Raw genomic sequence first — 14,914 nt, 5'->3', positions numbered from 1 at the left:
TTAATTCTTATTTTTTATTTTAAACTTTAACTGTGTTTAGGACAAGAATCATGGAAAACAACAACTATCTTAGATACAAACGTGTTTGTGTATGTTTATAAATCTGTACTGTGCTCAGCCAGCTCTGTGCTCAGCCTTTTCCCAGACTGCATTGTAAGAGCAGTAGTCTGTTGGATGAAAAACCTGTAGCTTAAAATTGTCCTAAATTTTTATATCTTTTATGAGATTAACGAAGTGCCATCTCAGAACACGCACAAAATTTGTGCTTTGAGTATGAGCAGTTCTTTGTGCTACCAATGCATATGTTCTTTTTTAAAAGATCATATTTTCTCTGTTAATCTGCAATAAGAGCTCATTGTAGCTAGACCAATTATAAGCAATGATGTGCATTCACTTTTATCTGTTTTTATAATTTTTACTTGTTTTCAGGGGCAACATCTCAATCTGCTTGAGTACCACGTACCACGAAGTCAGGGATGTTTAGCAGAGCTCTTCAGAGTCCTAGAAAATCACAAAGTTTTTCTCCAAATCAAACACTATTCCATTAGCCAAACCACATTAGAGCAGGTATTTTATTATTTTTATTTCTTTTCTTCCCATGCCCCCCTCCCTGTCTCCCTTTTTTTTTTTTTGGTCTAAACATGCTGCATACAGCAGTTATTGATGTAGTAAAATAATCTGTTATTTGCTAGGATACCCAAATATATGCAATAAGCCAGCAGTTCCAAGCCATCTCAGGTCACACAGTAATTTTTGCTTTTATATTTCTTTTGCACTGGAGGTGAGCACAGTAATAGCATCACAGTAAGTCACATGTAGTGTGCACAAACATAATCTGTGCTCAGATACATTTAGATGTGTGGCATGAGAAAGCGGGACTGTGAACTGCCACCTCCACAATCCAAGAGCTGGGATCTTACCAGTGTCCTCGAAAAGGCTGAACCAATCTCTGTAAATCGTGGTATACCTTAAATTTTCAGTACATTTTCCTTTGAGGCTTTTAAGTGCACAAGCAGACAGAAGAGATTCCACACTAAAAACAGTGAAACCCCATTTTGATAAAGAGAAGAACACACTGATGGCAAGGATGGGTTTTCTGGGTGATCCTGATGTGTTACAGCATCTTCACATACAACTTCTTGGTATGCATACTACATGAGAGTCACATATAGTCAAAATACTGGTTTTCTACGATAGGTGGTGTGAACTTGTTCCTTTTTCCCACGCACAAATCATTACTGAAGTACTTTATTGAAGAACTTATCTGTACTGATCTACTAACTGCTTGTAAATTATCTATTCACTGAATGGGTGCATATACTGGCAATTACAGCCTGTTGATTGTTCAGGCTTTGTTCACTCAAGCTTACTTCCTCCATTATTCATGATGACGCATCACCTCAGTCACCCACCCTTGCTTTCTCTCCCGGACTAACTGAGTATCAGTTTTAAACAGGAAAATAGTCCTCCCCTGTAACAAACATGCACCCTGAGTTTGTTTGCATATGAATAGGATCATTTGAATAAAAAATAGCTCTTTCCCTCTACATTCCTTGCTGTCAAATAATTGTGTGATTAAAAAGGAAACAAGCCTTTCTATAGTAAGATCTGTTTAAAAAAAAAAAAACAACCACTACTCAAGGAGACACATTAGTTGTTCAATCATCACTGCAATTTTCAGAAGTGTGTTTTCACCTTGAAATATTTGGACCCTTATCTGTGATGGTTATTGACAGAAACAACAGATTTGGCTTCTTTAGCTATGTCATTTCAAAGGCAATTAAAATCACTGTTTCACACTAACTTGTGCAGCAATAAAAAATAATTTTCATATCTCAATAACACATTTTACCACTATTTTTATAATTTATCAATCCTTGTCTAGCTGGAGAGGTGAAGAGGGATTATTTCTAGTTTACAAAACATGGGTTCCCTCAACATAAGCAATTAATTAATAAGCAAAAGCTTAGGAAAGCAACTGAAAAATATCATCACCTATGTCCCCAAAGATTAAATTCGAGTACTATTATTTTGAAAATCCTACTTTTTCTCATGTCTTACAGGTATTCATTAATTTTGCTACACAGCAGCAAGGAGTCTCACATTCTTCACCAGGATCTCCTGTTGAGCATCATGACCACCTTGCACTCTAGGCTCAGAACAGGATAAAGCTTCAGCACCACATGTATGTGTGTGTATGTTTGTGTGTACATATACACACAAGTTACATGCAATAATTTTTCAGCTGTGAACAATTTGTGTAGGAGAAACAAATAATAGAAGCAGAGGTGAATTTGCATTTGAAGGCCAGAAGGAATGGTACCAGTTCTTGGTTAAACAAGAAACTGGTTATATGCAGACCAAAAATCTGCCAAAAGGTAAAAATTAACTGGAATTTTTAAATATAAATGGCCTAATTAATGCAGAGGAAAAAAATGATCTGAAATGTCAGTGCATAGTAGATTTTTTTTTGTGGTGACTGCATTGATTTGGGTACAGTACTCTCTTGCATGCACATTTAATATCTAATTTTTACATAAGTCAAGAAAAAACCATTGAATGATAGCAGTAGCTAGGCTGTCACCCAATATTTGTATTTAATAACACAAATCGAGAGCCTTTTGGCTTCCCTATTAATTCAGCTCTGTGTTGTGACAAGCTAAATTAGCCTTTTTATTGTATAAAGGATGCACTGTATTCCATAACGCTTTATGTTAAAGAGGTTATTAGTGTACTAGTCTGCCTCCCAGTTATCTTAAGTATATTTAACAAGTTTCTATAGATCATACTTGACAATGAGTTTTCCCTTATGCTTGTGGGTTGCTGCTGGAAGTATTCTCAAATATATTTTAATGACCTATTTTGTTTTTCTCATATTTTTTTTCAAAAAAAAAATGTCAAAAAGAGAAGAATGTTTAATGGGAATGTTAAAGGAAATAAGATAAACATTCAGACATTGATCAATAAACTTCTCAATAAATATATTATGATGCTGGATACTTCAGACAAGGGCACAGACTTCAACCTATACTTGTGTAAAAGAAGTGAACACTTAATGCATAAAAACTCCTTGCATGTTGTGCTATAAGAAAAAAAAATATAAAATTTTTTTTGTAGTAAATGGCTGCCTCATCCAAAACAAGCCTTTAAGTCTCCTGTGAAGTTAGCTGATGCCACTTTTATTGGACTACGCTGTCAAAGAGTTGAAATTGAAGAACCAGTGACTTAGAAGTTAATTGCTACAATACGATTTTCGGTGGGCAGGGGAGAAGAAAGTGTACTTGGAGATGGAAGAATTTGATTTTAAATGGCCAGTTTTGCAGTGCTACTGCTATAATTCCCTGCTATACAATGATGAAATATTAAAAAACACATATTTGTGTTTTAGGCTTTGCAAGCTCACTCAGATGACTGTTTATTGAGGCTTGATTTGTTGCTGTGGTTGTGGCCCATCATGCTTTTTAAAGTCAGAAATTCATTTTACCTATTTCTATAAAGATGAAATTAAACCCTTGAAAAATAAATAAAAACCTGAAGATTTACAGGCTTTGTCTGCATGTACATATGGGTCAGAGTTAGTGAGCATATGAAACTGCTTTATCACTAGAATGGCTTGGTATACACAGACTGCTGCATAACATCAGAACTCCGCCAGGCTCCTCAAGATCCAAAGCACCTAAGAACCATTAAGCCCCAACAGCCACCATCCTGGTAGAAACACCAGCACAATGGGATGACCATGTTTGATGTGGAAACAGTTATCTTTAATTTCTGCATGAGGCTGGGAGTGGAAAGTTTCTAAGGTCCTCTACTAGAACAAAAAAAGGGCCAACATTACAAAGCAGAGTGTAAGAGAAGTAGTGGAGGTGAAAGAAAAAAGAAAGCACATGCAGGAAACTTGGGCAGAAACAGGAGTACATCAGCATAGAAGTATCCTGCTTAATGTCAGCATCTCAGGGTGGGAGAAACTGTGTATACAAGGAACAGCCAAGGATCTCTGATTCCTAGTCTGAAACCACTCCACGGGAGAATATTTCTGCAGCTCTTGCTTAGTTGGGGAAAAAAAAAAAAAAGGGAAGGTATGGTAAGAACATGTGCATATGGGTTTGGGCTTTTTTCCCTTTATTTTTGTTGATATGTCTAGGTCTGTAGATTGATGATATTATGATTGATCGTCTTTGGTTTTTGATTGGTTTTTATAAATTAATATGTCAACCATCGCAAGTCCTCAAAAAAATAATGAGATATACACAAGAAGTTTGGGGTTTTGGGAAAGGAGATGGTGCCAGTTCTTGGTATGTAAGGCAGCTGAGCCAAAAGGTCTCATTTGTGTGAAATTCTGAAGAGTGCCTATTCCTGCTGAGAAAGTGTACCAGGGAGTTGAATTAATAAAACAGTCCTGCAGTTTGCTTAGACCAAGGGAAGCATAAAAGCATACAAGACTCATGGTGGTGAGGCTGAAAAATGGTAGCCTAGCTGAATGCTCAGATAGGGGAGCTTTTTTAAGACTTGACTGTGTAACACTAATTTTTTTCTGATTAAAATATGAAAGATTATATTAGTTTAATAGATTAATACAGTAAATAAGGTTTTCTTCAGAGTGATGGTTGAGTAGATTCAGTTAACAGTGTTTTTCTTTTTTTAAATTACTTCATATGCATCACAGGAGACCCAATTTCATTCAGGCAAGTAGCAAACAATGTCTGTCTACCAATCCTTAATGAGTGAAGAAGGTCAAAATCTAATTGAGTGCCAGTGTACTAGGTTCTGTCTCAGAGGATAGTTTCCCTTTCCTTGACTTGCAACATTCCTGTAAGTATGCAAATTTCAACAAAAGTATTTTGAAGATTTTTTTAATTTATTTATCAAAATAAATTACTAAACTAGGAGTCTGGACGGGAATGATCATTTATATGTTAATGATGCAAGAATCCTTGAATTCATGTCACACAGAAATATCTCTTCACATCTCTGGATTTGGAATGAAACACAACTGAGGACTCTAACCAATAACTTCTCTTGTGAGATTTTTGTTAGGAAAGTTTAATTTTGTTTCAACTGGAAATTTCTCTGGCTATGAAAGTGTGCCCTTCACCCTGCATGATAAACAAGATTTAAGCTCAAAATTACAACATGAACTGAATATCTGAAATGCCAAACACCAAAACGGGGGAGATTATATTCATATTTTTAAGGGATTATTCCATGGTCTAAGGCAAAAGAAGAGCTTACGCTAAACTTTCAGAAGATTGTCTCAGGCCCTATTTTAAATTTCATACAGTTACAGAATGATGTGAACAAAAATAAACTGTAGGTCTGAACCTTAAATCAAAACATCACAAATTCAGGTGAAGGTGATGGGGTAATTGTAGTAGTGGACAGGATGGAAAACCTCATGAATTGTCGTTTTGAATCTCTCTGCATATTAAATTTCTGTACAGAATTTTCTCCTGGAAAGAAAGAGCTTATTTCTCTGGTTTGGTTCAGCCATGAAGGGTAGTGGAAGATGTATAATGGGATTTCCAGCAGAGGAACTGGGCACCTTTTGAGCTTGCTTGTCCTTGTGAAATCTGAACCACTGGGTCTGAAATCTCATAAATTAGGGAGTTGAATTTGACTCTTACTGGAACTGTTGAACTCTTAGATCTGTCTAAATCCAATTTAGGTAAGAATATTGCTTTCCTGGCCTTTTTCTAGGAAGTAGTAAAGCTGACACTGCTTTGATTCAGTTTAATATGATCTAATCTTTTTATGTCAGCACTTTCAATTTTTCTTTTTCAAGAATACGGAGATCAAAGCTAGATCTCACTTGAAGTGATTGAGAGCTGACTAGCTCAGACAGCTTTCCTGAGACCCACAACAGCTAAAGAGAAAATGCTTCCCTGAGTTGTGAAGATAGATACTTACATTACTAATAAAACCGATGCTGTGGCAAGTGCAATGGAGGTGGGCAGCAGGTAGAGCAGAAATCACAGTTGTCTCATTCTTGCAAAGAAAGCAGCAGGCCAGGTACTGCTGAATGTTTTGACAGATGTATTCTTCATGCTGAATAATTATATGGATCACTGAAAGAAATCAAAACATCTTTCTTCTTTATTAAATTTTTGTATCACAATGAATATTGTTCCAGCAGTGCTGTCACACCTATTGCTATATGAAACTATGTGTGGGGATAAATTCTGATTCCTTTCACAACGACCCTGTAAAAGTCATGATCAGAGACTTTGCACTGTAGAGGTGTATGCACATCTTTAGCTTAGGCAGACCAAAGCACCAAGATTCATATTGGCTTTCCCATGAAGTACAAATGGAGAAAAAGGAAATATAAGCTATATAAGCAAAAGTCAATAGGTGAGATTTCCATGTGCTACTAATTTATTCCAGCTGTAGAACACCATACATACATTATTTTGCTGCCTGTGTGTGCCATGGGCAATTGAAAGAAGTGCCTCAGGATTCAGCTGGCTGTGAGGCAGGAAAAGCCAGGATCTTCTAATGTGCAGCAGTATAAGGTAAGATCAAACAGGAGTCCTTCCACCCTCATATTGAAGCAATAAATGCTAGTTAATAATTAAGTGTAATACATATAATTCAAGAAAAGTATCAAAATCACTTTTTTCTTTATCTTGTACTGACACAGAAATTGCAAACTCTATTCCATATATCATTTTGACTCCATTCTTATTTCCTGATCTACATACCTCACTATATGTAATAACTAGACCTCCCAAAAAAACCAGTGTTTCTCTCAGACTAAAATATTTGGGGAATGTGATTTAGCTTCTAAAAATTGTGAAAGCTCGTGTTGTTGGTTTGGTTTTTTTCTTTAATTTTATTCAGAGCTAATTCTTAAGACTAAAATTATAGCTGAGATCTTGAGTGAAGGAGCATGTGACATTTATGCTGAATCAAATGGAATATGCATGTAGTGACCTTGCTGAGGAGTTGTAGTCATCTAATACTTTGTAGCTAATGATAATTGTCTAATTATAAGAACCTGAAATTATTTTCTTAGAATTTTGTTATTATGAATAATTCTGTTAGCAATGTGTGAATACAAAATAGGTGGAATCTAGCTAAGAGAGTATTCTCAGTATGTGAAAGGTAAGAATAAAGGCATACACAGCATGTTGGAGTGTTGTCTTTCTGGGGTTTATTTTCCCTAAGTTAACTAAGTCATTAGAAGTGGCACTTCTAATTGTCAGTGGCCAGCTAGTCACTGAAAATTCTTATTGATGGCCCGGAGCTGAGACTATTTACATGCTGGTCACTTAGTAATCTCTTTTTACCTAACTTCATGTTTAAGATGAACTAGTAGAAAAGGTTAATGCATAAAATTGTATTTTGAAGTCATTGCAAGTTGTGCAATTAAAAACAGATTTTCTAGATGTCTAGCAACTGAGTAACATAGAAGTATTTCAGTATTTCCATATATAAAATTTTGCTTTAAATAAATTTTGAGAACAGTATTTGCAGAAATGTGATAGAAATTTAAGAGTTACTGTGTGCATATACTATATGGACTTATATCTTAAACCTAAGTGCAAATAAAGATGTCTGTAATTATATGTTTCTAATTATGAAATGGATAGATTTAGCTTGAAACCATTTGGACACTTCTAATTCTACCATTTTGTCATTCATCCAAGCTAATTCATGATAACCGTAAGAAAAACATAACTATTTCCATTTTTTAAATTCCACAACTTGAGAATTCTGACTGTTAAATTTGATTTATATTGTGATACTGTTCCTGAATTTGGAGGTGACTTTTTGCCTTAAAAGAATGAAGAAATGTGATCTGTTTTTTGTGAAAGAACTGACTACACAGCTATTATTAAAAGCTAACTAGATGCTACAGTTGTGTTATGAAAAAAGGTATAGTGGAAATGAATAGAGGGCAAAAAGACTAGCAACATCCAACTTTTCCAAACACTAACAAGCTCTCAATTATTCATTTGCATTTACAGTTCACTGAATTAGCTTCATGAGAACAATAAAACATGGGTTCTCTGAGGCACACTCTCAACAAGGGTGTCAGAAATGAAAAGTTTGAGAGGAGAAAGAATGAGAGTACCATGGCTTTGAGCTTGTTCAGTAAGCTGATTCAGCTTGGATTTTTCCCATCCTCTGTGCACTTTCTCCTTTCTTTGACTTCTGTGCCTCACACCTTCAGCTGAGAGTAGCAGGAGCACTGAGCTTCTGCTACCTGTCTGAACCCAGGGACGGAGTCTGACAGCAGATATCTAATGTTACTCTGTGTCTGAAGGGTGCATGTCTCTAGAAAGTGTGAAGAGCCCTCTTTTTAACCACTTCAAGGTATTGACTGTATGAAGAATTGAAAAGCTTCTTGTTGCGAGTCTTGCTCTCTTATTAATACCTTTGACTGCACATATATAGATGTAGCAAAGAAGCTGCCACAAGTTTCCAGGAAGGATGAGATTTTGTCTGCATCGAGGTTACATTTGCTAGGACTTTGCTTAAGATTATTATTCTTTTAGTAGGCTGTTATCTTTTACCCCACTGCTGTCAAGCAATAACTCACTTCATGGTTTTTTTGGTACTTTATGTTACACAGGTCTTCAAATATACTCCAGCTGAAATAGCCTCAGCATCTGAGGGAAATGTTTCCCTTGGTATCTGCTTTGCCATTTGTTCACTATACAGGTTGCCAGATCTTGGATGTGAAAATCTTCCCCTAAGTTGTTTTTGTAGGGAATACTGAAGAGCTGGGACTTTTTCTGTTTTACTTCTGCTAAATCATCATGGAATTTCCTCTAAATAGATTTACTGCTTTCAGACATCTTGCTTCTACTCTGCTCAATACCAGATCTCATACTTGATCTTAGTTGGCATCTTAAAATCATAGAATGGTTTGGGTTGGAAGCAACCTTAAAGATCACCTACTTCAAGCCCTGCTGTCATGGGCAGGGACACCTTCCACTAGATCAGGTTGCTCAAAGCCCCATCCAACCCATCCTTAAACACTTCTGGGGATGGGGCATCCAAAACTTCTCTGGGCAACCTGTTCCAGTGCCTCACTACCCTCACAGTAAAATCTAATCTAATCTTTCTATTTGAAACAATTCCCCCTTGGCCCATTACTACAGTTGCTGATGAAGAGTCCCTCTTCCTTGTAGGCCCTTTTAAGCCTCTTTTAGATACTGGAAGGCTGCTATGAGGTTTTCACATAACCTTCTCTTCTCCAGACTAAAGAGCCCCAACTTTCTCAGCTTGCCTTCATAGGGAAGGTGCTCTAGTTCCCTTATCAACTTTGTGCCCTTCATCTGGACTTGTTCCAACAATTCCATGTCTTCCATCAGAGAGTGCATCAGCAGGTGTCAGGTGAAAAACACCTTGTTCAGGAAGACCTGAAAGAAAACAGACACTTATGTATTATTTTCAAAAATATGCACGTGGAGGTCCATTTATTAGAGAATGTTCCCTAGTAGCTGTGTTCACAAGAACAGCAGCTGTTTACAAACTTTAGATATTATTCAAAAAAGAATGTTTTGAGTCTATTAGTGCCAACGTTCAATATTCAAGAGTAAGAGCGAGATTTAATCTATGTGCTGGATCAGTATTGAGGTTCAAATATGCTTCTTCAATAACTGCAGAAAATTGCAGAGGGCTTTTGGCAGCTAATTTTCATTGACACTTCTAGAAATTAGAGTTTTAGTTGGTTTCATGAGCTGAGGAAAAACGTCAGTTTGACTATCAGCCTTTCTTCATGTAATTTTGAAAATGGTTGAAAAATGTGGATGTCTCACAGAGAGATCCTTGTTGACATAATCAAGAGTCCAAATAGTAAATCTCAAAGTTCCAGTCAGCTTTTAGGGCTTTTTTGGTGAGTCCGAGCAGAATTGGGAAATCTTCTATTATTTTTTTCTGTTCAACGTTTGAATCTTCTGATGCTGGAATACGTAGTGCTGCAGTTGCCAGTCTGACTGGTGTCCTCGGGTCAGCCCTTTCCTTCGGAAATGAATGGGACATGCAGACGTACAAAACGCTGCAGGTGACCCCAGCTGCTGAAGTTTCTGCCTCTGTTGCCAAGCAGCATATAAAACAGTCATGACACTGATTTAGATCACAATAATATAAAGTGACATACAAGCAAATAGTATGTTTACATGTTGCCCTTTGGCATTAACGAAGCCCAGAGTGGGTGCAACAGTCTAAGTCAATTATATTATGAAGGCAAAGTCTGATGGCAAGAGCCATCTCAAAAGGACAATACCTACCCACAAAAGCCACTATGCTAGATGTAAAATAGACAGAGAAATGCCTGAGAACAATGGCAGTATACCAGCAAGCATGAAGAAACCAAGAACCTGTTGTTTCATCCAGTGTCTTCCAGCAGAAGCATTTATGTCAGCTAGTGGCATTACAAAGACAGTACTGTGACTGTTGAGGATACAACAGAGTTTTTTTCTCTATTATTTGATTTGGGGAAAGGAAAAATCCTTACATGGACTTCTAATATATTGTAATATGTTCTTATTAAAGGCATATCTGGTCTGCAATTATTGAAATTTATCTACTGAAAAGCATTGACAGTTATCTGTTACAAAGAATAACAAATAGTCTTTGATAAGAAACCAGTAAAATACAAGCCATTCTTCTCGTTTTTTTGTGTTATTCTCCTTCCTGCTATTTTTTGTCCTTTTTTTGTTTTGGTTTGGGTTTTTTAGGGGTGGTATATGTGTTTTGTTTTGTGTAGAATTTATTGCTTTTTATTTTCTTTTTCCATGTGGGAAAGTAGAATGTTGGGTGCAGAAGTGGATGAAGAAAATACCTTTGAAGTTTTTCAAGCCAGTTAAGCAGATCTTTTAAAAGGCTGTTAAGCCTATACCCTTTTTTTTAGTCTCCTAAATGACAATTAGTCCCTTAGATGCTTTTGAAAATGCTCTTCTTTTTTACCATAAAAATATGACCAACTACATATAAATACTTATTTTGGTGACAGATACATTAATGATTGTTGTAACTTATTTACTTACCTCTGTAGAGATTTTGTGTTTTCACCTTCTAAATGCAGATAAAGTATTTTCTAAATCTAAAAGTATTTTCTAAATCAAACATATTGTATTTCATTTTCTTACCAAAACACAATAAAACAAAATATGACATATTATGCAATAAGTAAAAGGAAATATATTTTAATCAGATATGAATAACAGATTAGAAGAATCTTTAATTCACTTTTATCTTGCTTTGATCTGAAACCAAACCATGAGCAGCCAGAAACATTAAAGACTTGAAGGAAAAAGGATGACTCATTTTCTTGATTCACATTGAATAGATTTTCTAAAGAAATGAATATGACTTTGTTTGTTGAGACAGAATTATGTGGACTGTTTAAAATGTTTGGAGACGATTTCTCAAAAAGTACAAAAGTATCAAAAAATCTGTCATTGTATCAGCATTAGACATGTAGCTAAAACTTTCTCCAGTATTCATTGTTATGTTATAGTTTTTCCTCCTACATAGATGTTGTTATAGCATAGAAGTTAAATCTTCCCCCCAAGACTTAGGCACATAGCATAGTGAAGTAGACAGAATTTCAGTTGAAGTTTGCAAGTGAAAAATGTTGTCCTCACGATGTATCATTAAAGAATATGACAGTCTATTGGACATGGGAACTTGAAATAATATTTATGTATTAAAACCAGTGTTCCCCATGGCAAACTTGATACAGTGATTTGTAGATATTAAAAAAAAAAAAAGAAGAAAAGGTTTTATTTGAATATCTTTCTGATTCACGATCAGAAGTCATACTGGAAAAACTACAAGTACTAGTTTTCTAGGTTCTGCCCATGTTTGTATCACAGAATAATGTTTTCTGCTGTAGATTCTGCAGATGCCTATACTGCAAGTACTTCTAATCCTCAGAAAGCTAATTAGCACATTCTTGTCTTGCTAACTTGGCATTTTGGACTTTAACTTGTTCCACTGAGGTGCCTGGGAGCAGCATTGTTTTAGGCTGATTGCAGTTACGGGCAGTCAGTATGTTGTGCTCTGTTCATGTTTCAAATACAAGCTTTGCAGCTTTTCTTTTTTTCAAAAAAAAAGGTTAACTTCTTAAAATGTAGAAACAGTGGTGTTTGGGGAATAGTATGAGTTTGCTACTTGCTGTCCTGTGCAAACATAGCAGTGATGCTTCTCATGTATAATCAAGTAGTTCAGGCATGTTGCCATCTATAGCAGGCTGTAGGGATGCAAGTGTTAATGGTGACAGCTAGTGGAAGTTGACTTTTCTGTTAAGCTTAGAAACTTTTCTCAAAACTGATAGTGGTTAGCTTTATGGGTCTACACCATGATGCAGACAAGTAGCTAAGTACAACATGCAGACACATTTTTTCTTGGCTTATAGGATTGTTTAATTGATGATCACAACTTGGGTCTATGACACAAATTTCAAAAAAGTGTTCAAAAACAGTTGTAGCAATGCATATATTTGTACTTCTTTTCTCAAATCCCAATATTGCTTCATCTGCAAAAGATAAGACTAATCTGAGCAATGGAAAGGACTTTACAATAATTTGGATTGCTTGGCATCATGCCAGGTGAAGGTTTACATTTCAAGCTATCACCATAATATATTCAGTCTTGGTCCTTTCTTATCAAGTCAATTTGGTTACATGTGATGGGAAAGGAAACAATGAGAAAAACATTCTGGTTAGGGCTAGGTAAAACTGTGCAGGATTTCTCGGAGCACTAGAGGGAGCAAGAAGGTAAAGTTCTTGAAAGAGCAGCTACCTCTTTGGGGGTTGAATCCTTAGAGAGGAAGTTTGCCCTACCAGGCAGGTAAATAAAGGAGGCTATTACACCATTAAAACACCCCAACAAAACACAAATCATAACCAAAACTAAAAGGATATCTTACATGGTTTTTTTGGAGATTTTTTGTTTGTGGTGGTTTTGTTGTTATTGCTGTTCCCCCCACATACACAAGCATTCTTTCCTCCCCCCCTCCCATTTTTTTTATTGTTTAAGGGGATGCTTTTGTTGTCATGTCTCTGATGGCTGAGTGTATGGTGATCTAGGCTAATGTTAAGAGGCTGGGTCTGATGAAAACAGAAGTCCTTGTTTCTCCTCATCAGAGACTCCTTTAGGCAAATGTTAACCTGCCAAGAGCATGTGCATTCCAAGGAGGATTTGCAAATGAACTAGTTGTTTTCCATGAACAATATTTTCCAACCTAAATCTTTCTATGCTAAGGAAAAAAAAAAAAGAAAAAGAAAAAAAATAGTATGCACTGAGTGCTATTGCATACAGGGGAATATTTTCTCTAATGTTCCCCTTGCCCACTGATATTAACTATCTCTGGAATATGATAATAAATTCTGGCGAGCACAGCATTTCATTGTGATTATTCACAGAAATGACCCTGAGCCTATAAATAGATGTTTTACCTAAGTGGATTAGCCTACTTGCATGTTCTTCTAAATAATAATCTGCCAGTAGCCTTGGAAAGTCAAAGACATTTGGAGGAATATTCTCATCTTAGTGTGTTGGATATTATTGGCTGACCCCTCCTGGGATTTGTAAACATTGCCAGTACAATGAATTTTAAATGCAACTCTACAATGCTGAAAAAGTCCGTTTTTCATGTGGCACCACAAACATTATGACAGTAAATAATTTAAATGCTCTCTTTCCTGTTTTCCTCCATATTTCTAGGAATCTTAAAGCAGTGTTTTGGATAAACGAAAAGCAGGACAATTTTGGAGCTGCTTAGTCTAGGACATCTGCCTACTCATGCACAGCCTGAGGCCAGTGTAGGGTGACACCAGCTCCTAAGTTTAGGGGGAGCTGGGGATGGACAGGTGGCCGCAACCCTTGCTAGAGGAATACTGTTAGAGGCAGTATCTGTAGCAGGCGGTACCCAGTACAGAGAACTGGACTTTCCCAGCTTGCTGAGAGATGCTTTGTTTGCACTCTACACCACTGTCAGCAAGAGAGAGACAGATTCCAATATGCAGTTGCTTCTTTTATGGGTGAAGTGGGGAGAAACTCACTGCATGCTTTCCTTTATCTGATACATTTACACAGTAGTCACTTCAAGACTTCCATGTTGAATGTATTGGCCCTGCTTTTGCAATATTTCTGCTAAATATACTAACAATATATCAGGCAGCAATGGCACCTCTCACCCACAGTTGGCATGAAAACCAGTGCATAGTGAGATGTGGAGCTTTCTTTAATAGTTCCCTATAGCATGCAGATAGCCCATTTTGCTTCAATATTTGTGCACTTGTAATTTTGTTGTAATATCATCTGCCTTGCAATTAAGTTCTCCCTTGAAGATTAAAAAAAGTGCCAACCCTTTGCATAAAGTTCAGTTTATTTTTTGACTATATTTGCTGATATCTTTGTTGTACCTCAGTTTTCTTTGCTGCTATTTTTACAGTAACCAAAAGTAAGTAAATTTACACCAAATCTCTGATTTTACTGTAACCCACCCCATGATGGGGTGAAGAGATGATATGCTGAGCTGTTTGCAGGCATGTGCTCAGTGACTCCTGCTGCAGAGTGAGAGCTACTGCAGTGACAGGATCATCCCTGTGAACAGAGTTCTTCCATTGAGCTGGAAATTCACTCTGCAGGACTCTTTCTGATGCTTACAACTTTGGTGGACATTCTTAAGCACTTTCCTCTGATAGCACTTAAATATTTATTTCTAAGTATCCTTATTTATGAAAACAAAAATTTATTTCAAAATCAAGTCTGAGGTATCTCTGGGAAGTAAGATATTAAGGTTTTTGATGCTTAATTTGAGGCGTAAACTATTTAGGAAGTAGAGGTGTTTGAGGAGGTAAGGCCAGAAGCAGTACTGTTATTACTTATAAAAAGTTTTGTACAGAAATATTTTCCTCCCCAGTGTACTCTAACAATACAAGATTGCCCCTAA

General features: G+C 36.4%; 1 protein-coding gene across 1 annotated transcript in view; it reads left to right on the top strand.

Moving 5' to 3' along the window:
• ABCA13 (ATP binding cassette subfamily A member 13) overlaps nucleotides 1–3,525 on the top strand; it is a 161,419-nt gene extending 157,894 nt beyond the window's left edge. The window contains exons 51-53 of the mRNA XM_027743247.2: nucleotides 430–567; nucleotides 2,064–2,185; nucleotides 3,118–3,525. Of these exons, the coding sequence (XP_027599048.2) occupies nucleotides 430–567; nucleotides 2,064–2,153 (228 nt within the window). The 3' untranslated portion in view covers nucleotides 2,154–2,185; nucleotides 3,118–3,525. The remainder of the gene's footprint in view (nucleotides 1–429; nucleotides 568–2,063; nucleotides 2,186–3,117) is intronic.
• Nucleotides 3,526–14,914: the final 11,389 nt, after the last annotated feature.

The sequence above is a fragment of the Pipra filicauda genome, unplaced genomic scaffold, assembly GCF_003945595.2.
Source record: "Pipra filicauda isolate LSUMZ 115617 unplaced genomic scaffold, ASM394559v2 scaffold130_size2058158_pilon, whole genome shotgun sequence".
In the NCBI taxonomy this organism is placed as follows: Eukaryota; Metazoa; Chordata; class Aves; order Passeriformes; family Pipridae; genus Pipra; species Pipra filicauda.
Note: the sequence above shows the minus strand (reverse complement) of the source record. Positions and strands in the feature narration are given on the sequence as shown.